The 15,553-nt window shown below is 46.6% G+C and overlaps 1 protein-coding gene across 2 annotated transcripts in view; it reads left to right on the top strand.

The window, feature by feature from the left end:
• Positions 1-15,553, top strand: part of Nxn (nucleoredoxin) — a 147,747-nt gene that overhangs the window by 122,854 nt on the left and 9,340 nt on the right. The window contains exons 3-6 of one of the 2 annotated variants that reach the window (XM_076870479.1): positions 1,704-1,837; positions 2,366-2,466; positions 3,157-3,263; positions 15,339-15,518. In XM_076870479.1, coding sequence (XP_076726594.1) covers positions 1,704-1,837; positions 2,366-2,466; positions 3,157-3,263; positions 15,339-15,518 — 522 coding nt within the window. The remainder of the gene's footprint in view (positions 1-1,703; positions 1,838-2,365; positions 2,467-3,156; positions 3,264-15,338; positions 15,519-15,553) is intronic. The other variant, XM_076870480.1, reaches the window with a different exon arrangement.

Consider the following 15,553-nt stretch of genomic DNA (forward strand, 5'->3'; position numbering starts at 1 on the left):
CAGCCTCCCAAGTAACTAGGATAACAGGCCTGCACCATCACACCTGGCTTTCCAGTGCTTTTCTCAGCAGCAGCTGTTACCTTCACAATCAGAGGCAGACTAAAGGGGCCTTTCTCTTTCCCAGTTTTTTTTTTTTTTTTTTGGTAGATGGACACAATACCTTTATTTTATTTATTTACTTTTATGTGTGGTGCTGAGGATCGAACCCAGTGCCTTGCACATGCTAGGCGAGCGCTCTACCGCTGAGCCACAACCCCAGCCCCTCTCTCTCGCAATTTAAAGATAGATTGAGTATCCCTCATCTGAAATGCTTGGGAGCAGAAATGTTTCAGATTTCAGAATTTTTTATATTTTGAAATATTTGCACAGACTTTACCAGTTGAACATTCTTAATCCAACACTCTGAAATACTCTGGAATCTTAAAACTTTTTGAGCACCAAAATGATTCTCTGGGCAAGGTGGTGCATGCCTATAATCCCAGCAGCTCTGGAGGCTGAGGCAGGAGGGTTGAGAGTTCAAAGGCAGCCTCAGCAACATAGCAAGGCCCTAAACAACTCGGTGGGATCATCTCTGAATAAAATACCAAAGAGGGCTGAAAGGGCTGGGGATGTGGTTCAGTGGTTAAGCACTCCTGGGCTCAATCCCTAGTACCAAAAAAAAAAAGACTCAGATAGTTTTAAATTTCAGGTTAGAGATGCTCAACCTTTCTCACCATCACCATGGCTTCATTGGTGTCTGTGTTGCAGTGAAGATTTAAACACAATTGCACGTACACACATACATGCACATATACACCCCAAAGATTGGAATCAAGAGTTTTTTTTGGTTTTGGTTTTATTTTGGTTAGGAGGGTTGAACCCAGGGGCACTTAGACACTGAGCCTCATCCTGGGGTGGGGGGTGCTAAATTGTTGAGGCTGGCCTTGAATTTGCAGTCCTCCTTCCTCAGCCTCCAGAGCCACTGGGAATATAGGCATGCACCACCAAGCCTGGTTCCCCAGAGATTTTTATATTCTTTTATTTCAGGGTGGGCTTGGCCACCTGCATTTTTTAAAACTGGTCTATACTTCTCCCTCTAGTCCTGGATCCCTCATTTTGAGGCAGTGGGCCACAGACCACCCTGTAAGAACATTTTTCTGTAGAACTGAGAGCATATTATTTACTCTTCTGCCAGGAGCTTAAGTGTTATCAGAATGTTGACCATCTGGGTTGGGTGGGTTTTAATCTTTCCTTTTATTAGACTTAAATTCTCACTTGGTTCCCTTAGCTCCAACCTAGACCAATATAATCAGATTCTCTGGGGATGGGGCCCCGGAGCATTATATTTTAAAATTCCCCAGTAGATTTAAACATGTGGTCAGCATTGAGAACGACTGAGATGCTAGGATTTAGATTGCATCAATTTGTGGCTAATGCCTGAGGCAGGGATTCGCAGCCCTGCCCCACCATCAGAATTACCTGGGGAGTCTGCTCAGTTTTGTCCTCAGCCTTGCTTCTGTATCCAGAGGTGGCCCCATGCAGGCTTGGGAGCTGTTGCCCCATAGGTAGTGGATGAGTTCTTTTGTTTGCTTGTGAGCTGCATATCCCATGGCTGTGTTAACAGATAGCATTTGATGGTGAAGTTGTCCTGCCTGCAGCTCAGTGGCTCCTGGGCCCCGCGCCATAAGGAGGAGTCTTAACATTGCCATCTGTTGCTTTTTCAGGTCTGGAATTCCCGTGGGGACCTAAGCCCTTCAGGGAAGTCATCGCAGGGCCCTTACTTAGAAATAATGGGCAGTCCCTGGAGAGCAGCAGCCTGGAGGGGTCTCACGTGGGAGTCTATTTTTCTGCACACTGGGTGAGTGGTTGGTCCCCACTAAGTCCAGACAAATAGGAGCACTGATGTCACCACTGAGCTCAGCTGTGGTTGGCATCTGGGGGTGTCTGCTCTGGCAGGAATTCTCTGGCCTTCTTGTCTTCTGCTCCTGATGCAGTGTTGGCATGCAATTAGTGCTTAATGTTATAAATGATAATAGCAGCAAGAAACTAACTTTAAAAAAATTTTTTTTCCAGTGCTGGGGATAGAACCCATGGCCTTGTGCAAGCTAGGTAAACACTTTACCACTGAGCTAAATCCCTAGCCCCCAAAATGACTTCTTTTGATTGATCTAAAAGAATGTTTCCCTTAACTTATTCACATGAGCCTTTAAGGGTTCCCAAGGGGACTGTTCTAACCACTGCCTGCTGGCTCACTACGGAGCAGGGAGCCCTTGTGTGCTGAATGTTGGTTCATGAAGAGGAGCAAGCTCAGTTCCATCTCTTGTGTCCCCAATCTCACTTGGGTCTTCCTCTGATGGCACAGCAAGGTCCTGCTCTTTTCTTTCAGTGCCCACCCTGCCGAAGCCTCACACGGGTGCTGGTGGAATCCTACCGGAAGATCAAGGAGGCGGGCCAGAAATTTGAGATCATCTTTGTTAGCGCAGACAGGTAAGGCGTGCCTGTGCAGGGCGGTGCTGCTTCCCTTTCCCGAGGTGGTTAGCATCCATTCCTTTCACCTTACACTTCTTACTTCCTTGTTGTAGGAGTGGAGGCAGCACTTGGGGAAGGCATTGGCAGAGGGCCAGAGAGATACATTTCACATTTGCTCCTATAATTGTCTGAAGGGAACCGAGAAAAACCTCTTCTTGCTGTGAACACTGGGGCACATCCCAATCCAGACCTGGGCCATTTGGGATTTGGATTTGTTTTCCAATTTGTTCAAACAGCTTTCTAGATTGTGAGGAAAAGATACAGAGTGGGGAGGATGGAAGAGAGCCAGCGCCTGATGGGATGTGACGTGACGGCTGTCTTGGTGCACATGCAGTCATTTTCTTAGCCCTGGTCATGTACTCTGTCTGAGGGCTGTTTGAATCACAAAAGCAAGAAAGACGGATGTTCTTCCTGGAACAAGTTCAGGTCCTTTTAGCCTCAATTTCCTCTGCTTCTCTTTCCGACGTCATGCATCACCAAGCTTCCTTCAACTCAGAATTCCAGCCCTGTTCAGCCTGAGTCCCCAGGCACTTCTGTCTCTCAGGACGCTGTTCACAGAAGGGCTGCTGAGATGCCAGCACGCGGAAGGCCTTTTGCACATTGTTATGTGACTTGGCACCGCACTATCCCATGAGTGTCTCTCTGCAGGTCAGAAGAATCATTCAAACAGTACTTCAGTGAGATGCCCTGGCTTGCTGTCCCCTACACTGATGAGGCCCGGAGGTCGCGCCTGAACCGGCTATACGGAATCCAAGGTAGGCATCCCAGGCCCCGACTCCACGTGGCTCCTTAGATGGCAACTAAGGCCCAATGGCCCTCTAGGTTCACCACATCCCTTTCCTTTTTTTTTTTTTTTTTTTTAAGATTTTTTTTTTAACAATACCTTTATTCCATTTATTTATTTTTATGTGGTTCTGAGGATCAAACCCAGGGACTCACATATGCTAGGCAAGTGTTCTACCACTGAGCTATAGCCCCAGCCCACATCCTTTTCCCTTTAGGAGAAAAAAAAAAACACCTTTATTTCCAGGAATGTTCATATACTTCACCATCTTAAAAATTACTTGGTGTGGATTTAAGTACTTGTCCTGGTGAGACAGCTACTTCTCACTTTCTGATATAGTGGCTTCTGACATAGGTGGGCCGCAGAACACATGCTCCCAAATGACAAGGCCAAAACAATGAGGTTTTACTGTCAAACAGACCAGTGTATGACAGAGAGTGACCTTTAGTTCCATCACTCAGAGTTCTTGAGCTTCAGTTTCCTCTTCTGAAAAATGGGGATGATAAATTGTTTAGAGCATGAATATGTAATATACATAAAGGGCTTCTCACAATTCCTGAAGCGTCATGGTGGGGCTGAGTGGTGGGTAATAACCTTTTGGGTAAGGAAATTGCTTGAGAGTGTCTAGAACCAGGACTTGTGGTACTAATCATAGTGATTTTCAGAAATAATGATTATTAGCCAGGTATGGTGGCATGTGCCGGTAATCCAGTAACTTGGGAGGCTGAGTCAGGAGCCAGCCTCTGCAATTTAGCAAGACCCTTTCTCAAAATAAAAATTGAAAGGACTGTGGCTCAGTGGTTAATCACCTCTGAATTTAATCCATGGTGTCCACCCCCACCCCCCAAAAGACTGTGAGAGAAACAAACTGTATTTCTATTCTTTATTATACTAATAACTCCTTCTCATTCTTCAGCAGAACGAATGTACTTTGTTCAGTACTTTACTTTTTCTTAGTGAGGTACTTACTTGGCAAGTATAAGAATTAAACTAGGAGTTGGTTGTGTTGCTCAGTGGCAGATAGCTTATCTAGCATGTTTCAGGCCCTAGGTTCCATTCCCAACTCCCACCCCAATATTACATGGGGGTTGTGCTTTGTCCTTTCTGCCTGCAGGATTCAGTTCTTCACCCTCAAAGTGACTCTGCAATTTTCCTAAAATGGAGATGTGACTGTCTTTTTTTAACTGCACGGCCAGCACATTCCACCTGGCTGAGCCTCAGCCTCTATTCTGGCTTGTGACTTGAAGTGCTCCTTCCCTGGCTACAGTGAGACTCACCAGTAGGTTGGGTAGGACCCAAATATTTCCTAAGTGTTACCAAGACTTTGTTGTCTCCTAGAGCCATATCCAAGAGCACCTGTGCCCTTCCTCTTCTGCTAACCATGGATTTTCCATTTTGGCCTTTCAGTAATACTGGGACAATCCTGGGATTTTTCAAATACCCATTGCCTGTACATACCAGCAGGTGTCTCTGATGTATGGCCTCCTCTGACTCCCTAACAGAGGCTCCTCAACCACAATCTGGCCTCTGTTCTTCCCCTTCCAGCTATGTGTGTGTACTAGTATGCAAAAAATATGATTCTGTGATATGGTTGAGCCTTGGAATATACTCTCCCAGAGGCATATCAAAGATAGGCCAAGATTGTCAATTTTCCTTCTCTTGCCAGATGTGGACACTCTGGATCTTCTCTAGGATATTGTTTTCTTCTTATTTCTTTCCACATTTATTACCACCACCTTATTGTAGGCCACCAACATCCCAGCCCCACTACAATGGCCTTGATCAGGTTACTTAACCTCTCTTTGTTCAGTAAAATGGGAATATTTCAGTGTGGGGCAAAAGGTAAGCACATTACAAATATTTGTTGGCTAATGCAGAGAGGAATAGAAGGAAAAATTTTATTTTATCACCTAAAGAAGATAAACTTTAGAACATAATAATGTTGAAACAAAGGCAACCAACAATATTAGTAACATGTATGGTAAAGAATCCATATTCTTTCATAAAGGAATCGCTTTCTCCAGATACCAGTTTAAAAAGACAGACAATTTAGTAGAAGATATAAGATATGAAGCAGACAACTTGCCCTATATACATTGTCAGTATGGACTTGAAAAATTTTCAGCATAATTTCATGATTTACAGATGAGAACACTAAATTTGCATCTATCACATTTGCAAAGAACCACCCCCCTAAAAATGATAATCCAATCCCAGTGTAGGGAAAGATAGCAGATGGCTAGTAGGGGTATAAATCAAGAGATTTATAGGGATATAAATTTGGAGAGCAATTTGGCAATATATATCAACAGCCTTGAAAATGACTTGTACCCTTAAGTTACTTTTTTTAAGCAGTTTGATAGCCTTAATTTATAAATCCCACTTATAGGAATTTATTCTCAAGAAATTATCCTATAGCACCCAGTAAAAGCTAAGCTTAAGCAGGTGGTAGTTTTGATTTTATTCTGTTTCATTTGGGTTTTTGGTACTGGGGATTGGCATTTGAACCCAGGGCCTTGGGCATGCTAAATACACTCTCTACCTCTAAACTACACTCCAGCCCCAGGTTTTGGGATTTATTTATTTATTTATTTACTTACTTACTTATTTTAAGATCTTTTGTATACTTCAAATTTCATTATGGGCCACAATTCTTTCTTTGCGTTAGACCCTAGCAAAGTCAGCTGACCTCTCCCTCTGATTCTCAGTGGTCAGCGTGCACATGTTATGGACATAGGAGCCATGGTTGTTAGGGGGTGGCTCAGACAGCCAGAAAGCAGGTGGCCACAGTGGAGGAGGAAGAGAATACAGGGATGAATTTCAGAGGCTCATTCATTTGGTGCAGTCTTAGGCCCTGGCAGCGTAAGGATGAGAAGTGCATACGTGGTCTAAGACTACAAGGAACCCTTAGCTGAGGATCACAAAGCTGATCTGGAAAGACCTGGTCCTTAGGCAAGTAGCAGCCAGACAGCTAAACTGAAAGAATGTCAGATTCCTCTGGAACCCAGCTCCAGCCATGAGTGTTCTTTGCAGCCCAGCCTCATATTGGACCCTTCCTTTTTCTGGTCTGCTGACTCCATGATGTCCATCCCCTGCCATCTGTGATAATCTCTCTTCAACTTGGAAATATCTACTTTTCCAACTCCCCACCTCCTACTTCCTCATTCTCTGGCTTCCACCTTCTCCCCGGCACAGTGTTGCCTGCCCCTTGTTTCCTCACAGCAGCATTTAATAGAATAAGGTTTAGAGGAAACCCTGGCTTTAGAGCTACTCATCCAGGAAGACTTCCCGGACGAGGTAGTTGTAGAGCAGGGCCTTATAGAATAGGTGGAGTTAGATGAAGGGTTTGGGACATTAGAGACAAAGGTCAAAATAAACCTTTGGACAAATATTTGTAATGTGCTTACTTTTTGCCCCACACTGATACCTCAGGAAAGCCTGAGGTTTGCTGTTGGGGCAGAGCAGAGATAAGGCTGATGAGGCCGTATCACAGAAATATCACAGAAAGCCTGAGGCATCCTTGGACTTGACCATTTTGACATTTATAGACTGGAAGAGAAATCCCTTAGTCAGGTCATCCACTGATATTTCTGGTGGATACATGAGTCTCACCCTGGAGCTCAGGGCTCTGCTGCCAGGTTGTCTAGCCTCACACAGGCCTGCCCTATGGAGAGGGGAGGAGGCCATCTCCCTGCTTCTGCTCCTCCCAGCCTCACATTGTCACCTACGTAAGGGCATGTGAGATGAGACAGGTGGGAGTCTGTCATCCATGAGGTTTATGCAGCTGGTTTCCCAGTGAAGCACAGGTTGTCATTAAGTTCTTGTGCAGTATTTCACATTGATCTTACTATTCAGAAGCCTTCTTCTCACAAGTACAAGTTCAGGCAAGCTTTCATCCCACTAGTCACCAAAGCAGCCTGAAGTGGGCCGCAGGGCTGCTGAGAACGTGCCTCTACAGCCCTGCACAGGCTGGACCCGGGTCTAGGGATGCAGAGCAGCCAGCTGGAAACTTACCTGTGACCACCAACAGAGGTCCCATGGCCATCACATCCTTCCCCTCGATCTTTTTTCCTCTTCCTCTTCTAGCCCCTTTCCTCAGCAGACCTGTATTAGTGGCAATATGGATAGCTCTCCTGAATTCCCCGAGTGTCCCCCTGTGCCATGAAACTTTCTTGTAACTTCATCAGATTCCGTGTCTCTGAACAACCCCACCCACTCTCCTCATTCGCAGTCTCATCCTTACTCTCCAAGCCTCCACCTTTGTTCTAGTTTCTTGCTCTTCGTCTCTTCCATTTTTTCTTCCCACCCCCGCACCTTGTATAGTGCTAGAGATTGAACCCAGGGCCTCACAAATGTAGGTGGGTCCTCTACTACTGAGCCACACTCCAGCCCCTCCTCCAGCTCCTTTTCACCTCATGATATACTCAGCTCTATCTTAGCCATAAAACAAAACAAAACAACAACAATCATCACCCACTAAGCGACTAGCCCAGTCTGCTAGGACTGTTAGGACAAAAGACCACACACTGGGCAGCTTAAACAAGACTTTATTTCTCACAGTCTTGAGGCTGGAGAACCAAGATAAGGTGATGGTAGATTTGTGTCCTGGTGAGAATTTTCTTCCTGCCTTGCAGACAGCCAGCTTCTCCCTGTGTCCTTATGGCAGAAGAAGAGAGCTTTGGTGTCTCTTCTCCTCACAAGGGACCAGCCCTATCAGTCAGGACTCCACTTCCCTTCCGCCCCCTTGATTTTGGGTTTTGCTGTGTTGCTCAGGCTGGTTTTGAACTCCTGGGCTCAAGTAACCTTACTGGCTCAGCCTCCTAAGTAGTTGGCTGGGATGAGGGCACTTGTCACTCCACCTGGCTTTTGAATTTTTAATTCTATGTATATATTTAGGAAATTGTAGTAGCTTCTTGTTAGGGATCTGTTGAACCAATTTACAAACTTCGAGTTTACTCCTTTAAACATTTCTAACTGATTTATATACTTAAATCTCTTAAAAATATTTAATTGAAGGACAAACAAAATGTTCTTTGGTGTTCTTCATATTTAGATGTAAATGCACACATGTACAAGCACACTCGTAGCAGGCTTCTGGCTCTGTGAGTGTCCCGTCTTCAGCAGATCACACAGGGCTGTCTCTGGGTGAGCGCCTGCTTCCTGTGTGGCTCTTCCTGTGTGCATGGGGCTCTCATTCCACTTCTCTCTCTCTTCGCTTACCATTATGCTGTTTTTGTTTTGGTACTGGGGATTGAACCCGGGAGACTTTACAACTGGCTACACCCCCAGCCCATTTTATATTTCATTTTAAGATAGGGTCTTGCTACCTTGCTGGTTGAGTTTGCCCCTGGTTGGATGGCACAAATGCCTTGCCGCTGCCAGCTGACTGGTTGCTGTGACTGTCTTGGGTGTCGTGGACCTAGCCCAGGCTGTGTGAACTGGTGGTCTTCACAGGGGTACCCGAGCTCACCGAGGACCTGCATTTAGTTTCTATTCATTTCCTTTGTATCATGGGCATAGCTGGCTTCCCCTGGGTCTAAGGCCTCTCTACTCCCAGGGTTTTATGCAGACTGGGGAGTTTGTGGCCTTATAAGCTGTTTAAAAATGCCTTTCTAAGGAAACCATTTAGACACACTTGGCAAAGGGCAAATCCCATTAGCAATTGTCTAAGTAATCCTGGGCTGTCAGAGAACACCCTGTTCTTTGCAGCTCAGAGGCTTAGTGTCCCTTCTCTCTTGGGCTAGGGGCTCTAACTGGTTTTGTTCCCCTCTCCCTGTCCCCTGCCCCCAGCCTTTGGGAGGACAGGCAGCCTAAGGGCTATGCAGGGTCTGGAGAGATGCCTGTCCACCCCTGCCCCTGGCAGAATAGCCTCTGGCCAGCAAACAGCCCTGAGGGGAGGGCCACCAGGCCAGCGGCTTTGGCATAGTGGCTGGGAGGCCACAGGGTGAGGGCCCTTTGCTGCCCTAGCATTGAGTTTTCAGTTTCTCTTTTTTTTTCTTGCTCCATCCTTCTCCTCCACTCTTTCTTCTCCCTTTCCTTTTTCCTTTCCTTCTATGTCTCTCCTTTCTCCTCTCTCCCTTCCTTTTGCCCTCTTTCTTGCCCTTTAAAAAAAATGGATTTGAAGCAAAAATCTGTAGATATAAAAAGGACACATTTGGAACTTAGATTTCTTTCTTTCTTTTTTTCTATCAGTAGAAGGCAAGCTGCCGATTCTGGGATTTTTTTTTTTTTTTTTTAAGCTAAATCTCAGTATTCAAAGGGCTGGTGCGGCCTGTCTAGAACTGGCCCCGTCAGCTGCTGAGAGCACATTGGGGGCAGCCTGGGAAACTACTCAGCGGCCTTGGTGTTCTATTTTGTATGTTGTGTTTAATTGTGAGAACACAGAAAAAGGCAAGTAAGGGCAGAGAATACTGTAATAAACACCCATGGGCCTCCACCCCCCCATGGACATTTTTGCTCAGGTATTTAAAATATAAACAAATGGGCTCCTGGCCCTGTGTTCAGTCTGCAGCATCCGAAAGTGATATAAAGAAAACACAAATGAATGGGAGCATTACAGACAAAGGGGAGGGTCCTTTTATTCTCCTTCTTTCTCTTTCCTCTTCCCTGGGGAAACACTGCCATACATTTAATGTGTAACTTCACAAGCTGTTTCCACATTTTTCCTGCATATATATGAATCCATGAATAATATATAGTTTTGCTTGGTGTGTCGTTTAGGAGCATGCTTAAAATGCTGTCATGCTGAAATATCGTCTTGCAACTTGCTTTTCTCACTTACCAGTGTGTTTTCAAGACTTACTCCTGTTGACCTTTATATCTAGTTCATTTATTTTCAGTTTTGGAAAGTGTTCCATTATATGAATGTACCAGTTGATTTATCTGCTCCACTGCTAATGGGCAGTTGGTTGTTTCTAGATTTTTTTCTGAATTGTTCATGCCTGTCTTCTGGCACAGGCACCTCCCTGAGCAGCTTTTGGACCTGCTGGCCCAGTTCAAGTATGTTCAGAACCATCCCTGGAACCTCTTGTGGGTTTCTCTGCGTTTCACCCAAACCAGCTGCTTTCTTCCCCTCCTTAGCTCTCTAAATAAGGGAAAGTTTGGGGAACCAGTAAGAGGAGAGGAAAAAGGATCTGACAAACAACTGGCAATGATCTGGCTAAGACATGGGCTTGTATTTCATTCTTATCCAACCCTGCTGCCCTTCAGTTCTGATTTTTCATTCTATGTTAATCCATGCATCATGATACCATATAAGAAAACCTAAGCTTGCCTTGTGTGTGCCAGGCCCTGGTTTTGATCCCCAGTATGACAAAACAAAAAAGAAAACCCAGATATATATACAGCTCATCTGGCCCACTCTTCTGCCTTGCTAGCATAACTGTTTCCACTTTTCTGAGTTCTTTTGGTCTCTGTCAGTACACACAGGTACTTATTTGCAGTTGTAATGTACAGGTAGCATTTTTTCCTTAACAATATGTTACAAACCATTTCCATGTTGCTACAGTCTTCATAATGACTGTTTTCATGATCACATAGTATTTTTCCCCGCCATGTGCCCTAACCCATGCTTCCTGTCTTAGCATCCGCTTTTCTGTTGATTTCTCCTCCAAACCCCAAGAAATCTTGGGGGAATTATTCCAAGTACCCTCAGGTCATGCAGCCATCCAGATGCAAAGAAACCTGGGTTGCAATCTGGTGTGTCTTTCTCCCTCTCCTCAAGGTCCCAGATGATTTCAACTTTTTTGGCCCGTCACCTCCACAAACTCTATCTCTTTAGCAATAGAAAAATAGTCTCAGTACACTTAGCTTCAAGATTGTTCTAAATAGTCACAAATAGGCTCCTCCCGTGAGGAATGAATGAGCTGGCTTCATAGGCCTCATTGTTCCTTCTTTGTGTTTCCCCGCCACACACACACCTGGTTGTACTGAGAATTGAACACTGAGGTGTTCTACCACTGAGCTTCATCCCCAGTCCTTTATATTTTTTGAAACAGGATCTCATGAAGTTGCTGAGGCTGGCCTTAAACTTGCCATCCTCCTGCCACAGTTTCCCAAGTACTGGGATTACAGGCTTCTTTCTGATTTGAGGGAGATAATGGGAAGGCTCCTTAGGAACCGCTTGAGGTCCAGGCCAGCTCCCTAAGGCTAGGAGCTTGGACCTGAGCCCTCTCTAGGAAGATAGCCTGTTTGTTCTAAGCCTGAAACTTAAGTTTGAGTTGGCACAAATAAAAGAGCACCAACCCCATGCATGACAGGCATCACTGTTCCTGGGACTCTTGAGAGCTTGTTTGGAGGTTCTAGCAGGGGAGCGCAACTAATCGTATACCCTTGACCGAAGAACGGTCCTCCTCTATCGGGGAAGGTCGTCCTCTTCCACCTAGCACACAGCTTCAGGAGGGACACACATGGAGCGGTGAGGGAGGAAAGGGACACCCGCCTAGCCAGCCAGATCAGCCGAATCAACCCTGGTGATCAATGGGGTGACAGATGTCGCAGCCAGATTGCTCTCACATCCCATTCCTGGGACTCTTGCTGTAGTATTGACATTGTCTCTCTTCTGTTCTTCATTTAACTTCCCCAGCCCAGCCTGAGGGTTCTTTGCTTTCAGTAGAACAAGGCACCAGTCCTCTACACCTCCACTTCTCAAATCATCAGTTTAGAGATGGCGTTTTAAAAAAATGAACTGATTTACAATAATAGCCAATACTTAATGGAGCACTTACTATATACATGATCTTCTGCTAGAAACATTTTTACATTTAAATCTTGTTTATTCCTCCCCACAACAATTAAGACAGAATTATGCCATTATCTGCATTTGATAGCTGTGGAAATGAGGCTCAAAGAAATTAAAGGACTTGCCTGATCTTCCTTAGAGTCTTAATTGTCCTTTCCCTCAACATTCCAGCCATCCAGGCTGGGAACAACAAGCCCTAGCTAAACAGCAATGAATTGTCCATTTTTCATTCCCTTGCAAGAAGCTCCTTGATGGTGTGGAAGATTTTTTGTTTAATGCCATCAGTTAGAAGTTTGCCATTCCTTGTAAGTTCCTGTTGAGGTGTTGTCTTACTTTCTCTTGAGAAGTCTTGACTTTAGAGAACCTACTTCAGGGACTGCATGATGTAGAAGCAATTTCAGCCTTTTTCCCTACTGCTTTGGAAGGAAGACAGGAGGGAAGAAGGTGGTACGCGAAGCTGCTTCTACAGGAACTCTTCCTGGTCCTAGTTAGGGGAATCCCCATTCAGGTGCTAGAAAAATCCTCAGCAGAGGCAGTGGCCTGACAGAGAACTGCATCTGTTGCAACAGGCAGACAGGGTTCCTGTCCCAGCAAGACCACGGATTAGCTGGGTGACAGTGGTAGGCCACTTGACTATCCATAAGGCAGGGATAGTGGTGCTCCCTGCAGTCACCTGTTATGACGATTAAGTGAGGTAGCATCTGTGTCCTGCCTGGCACAGAGCAGACATCCATACAGGTGAGTTCCCTTTTCTAGACCTCTGATTTAGCATCAGAGGAAAGCACACTCTTCTGGCTATAGGGCCCAAACCAGAGGTCAGTTGAAGGGGACCAGCCAGGCACAGTGGGCGTGGACTTTTCCCCATCCGTGTGCCAAACACAGGGGCTTCTCTGTGTCAGAATCTGACTATAGATGTTTTACTGAGTGAGTTTCTGTTTATGTACCGCAGTCACGTGCCTGACACTGTCTTGTCCCTGTGTACCTCATTGTCTAGGGTTTTTAGACACAGGCTTTTGTGCTCTAATTACCAACATGAAGAGGGGATTTTGCTTGTGCATAGCCAAGGGGAAGAGGTGGGGAGACCCAGGCCCAGAGGATCTGGCCCTTGGTGGAATCAGACGGAGATTCACCAGCAACCAGCTGGAGCTCTGTGCTTTTGTTCCTCATGGGTGTGGACCCAAGAGACTGCGGCTATGATAACAAAGAAGGCCCCTTACCATAGTCCCTCTGAGAAGCTGAGGCTCTGACCCGGGAATTGGCCTGCTTGACCAGCAATCTTCCCTTTTCTCCTTCCTTCTCCATTCTCTGTGCCTGCCTGTGCTCCGCAGACCAGCTCTGCATCTTGAGTGCAGGCTACGAACTGGCCAGCTGCTGTGTCTAATCATAGCTGTGGATGGCTCTGGTGTGACCCAGTGCTTATAACCGCCTGATTTCAGAAACACACTAGCTTGATTAAAAGCCAAAGCTTTTTTGAGATTGCAGTGTGGCAATGTGGAAGACTCATCTGTAGCTGGCTGGCCCACAGATGAGTAGCCCACAGCCCTGGGCCCCCTTCAGGCCTTTGACTCAAGTCCAGGTCCTGATCCCCAGGGATGAAGACACACCTGACATGGGGCCCAGCTTCGAGAGGAAAGCGCAGATAACAGTATGAGGCTGGAAATGCCTGGACTCATGCTCAGGAGTCTTCTTCATCACCAGTGCATCTTCAAAGTCCCCGAGGAGCCGCTGTGTGTCTGTGTGTGATGTGATGGGAATGGCAGTCCTCAGGAGCCCGTTTCTCTCTGGACCTCTCCCCTAACACACCCAGCCACTTCTTCTAATAGTTACGAACATAATGGTTTCGTTTATTCCTTTTGAAGATGGGCCCACCGCTGCATGCCCGCTGGGCTGGCTGCTGCCGCAGGTTACAAAGCACCAAGGCCATATTTCTGGTGCTTCAGTGTTCCCCCCATAGAGAAGTAAAATGTCAGTGGAGCAAATTACTGACCAAATACTTTGCAATCTACAAATATTAAATTGCTCTGGCTTTCATATAAAATTCAAGCTCTGGTCTGCCGTGGAGGAGAGGCACCTGGATAGCTCCAAAGGAGAGGGGACCAACTGCCAGTGGAGAGACACATGTCTCCAAAGGACAGGGCCAAGGCTGACTCTGTGGTTGGTGGGGGTAGCCCCGGCTGGAGGAGAATGGGGGTAGTGGCAAACTTAGAGGTGACCGTAACTCAGGATGGGTTTTCTCTAAGTGTTCACTTGAGGCTTTGTGTGTGTGTTGGGCCGGGGCTAGAGGGTGGTGGTGGTTGTTGCCGACGAACTGCAATACATTTATTTTTAAAAAATATACATATATTTATTTTAGTTGTAAATGGACCTTTATTTTATTTATTTATATGTGGTGCTGAGACTCGAACCCAGGGCCTCCTACATGCTAGGCAAGCACTGTTCCACTGAGCCACAACCAGAGCCCCTGCAATGCATTTCTTATTCCAGCCCAAGACTCCCATGCACTGCTCCCTCTGGGGACTGTCTCTCTCAGAGCATATATCAGAGCCTCCACAGGCAGCAGGGCTGGGACTGGAGAGTGGGGGCCACAAAAGGCCAGGGATGGCAGCATGGCTTCTCTTCCTCCCTCACTTGTGTGGCTACAGCCTTGGCCGTATGCTCTTTCCCTGCTCACTGTGGTGCCCCACCACCACCACCCCGCCCGTGTGAGGACTCTGCTCCATCTGTTGCTTAGTGCTGCATGTGCGTCTATGGCAGGGGTGCCATGTGGGAGCGTGTGTGAGTTCTAACATCATCTCGGTCAGCTTTAGACTCCCTGCATGTGCGGAGGTCTCCTGTGCCATTAGGATCACTTTAGGATGCCACCAATGATCAGCTGCTCTGATGTGCCAAGACCCTGTACTAATATTTTTGCTTCTGTTTTGCGGTGCTGGAGGTTGAACCCAGGGCCTGTGTGTGCCAGGGAAGCACTCCACCACTGAGCTCCTCCCAGGGGCATGTGACTAATTTTTTTAAATGCTCTTGATGGAATCAGAAAAGGTAGGAACTACAACACCTTTACCACATTGCAGCTGAGGACACTGAGGCCCAGACAGGCTAATGAGTTGTCAGCGTTTTATGGAGAGGTTCCAGGCAGAACCACAGCAGTTCTGTAGCCATTTAGTGGCTGACCCCAGATTCAGCCTGAGGCTTTCCAGCTTGGGGACCCAGATTCTTAACTCTGAGACTGCATTGTGTCTCCAGACACACCTCCTCTCCCAGGCCAGTGGCCAAGCTAGTGTGAACTCTGACTCTCTCTCTCTCTTGCAGGCATCCCCACGCTCATTGTGTTGGACCCACAGGGGGAGGTGATCACCCGGCAGGGACGGGTGGAGGTGCTCAATGATGAGGACTGCAGGGAGTTTCCGTGGCACCCCAAACCCGTGCTGGAGCTCTCTGACTCCAACGCTGTGCAGCTCAACGAGGGGCCCTGCCTCGTCCTTTTTGTAGGTATGGAGCTCAGTGGCGGGACACAGGGAGATGGG

The sequence above is a fragment of the Callospermophilus lateralis genome, chromosome 11, assembly GCF_048772815.1.
Source record: "Callospermophilus lateralis isolate mCalLat2 chromosome 11, mCalLat2.hap1, whole genome shotgun sequence".
NCBI lineage: Eukaryota > Metazoa > Chordata > Mammalia > Rodentia > Sciuridae > Callospermophilus > Callospermophilus lateralis.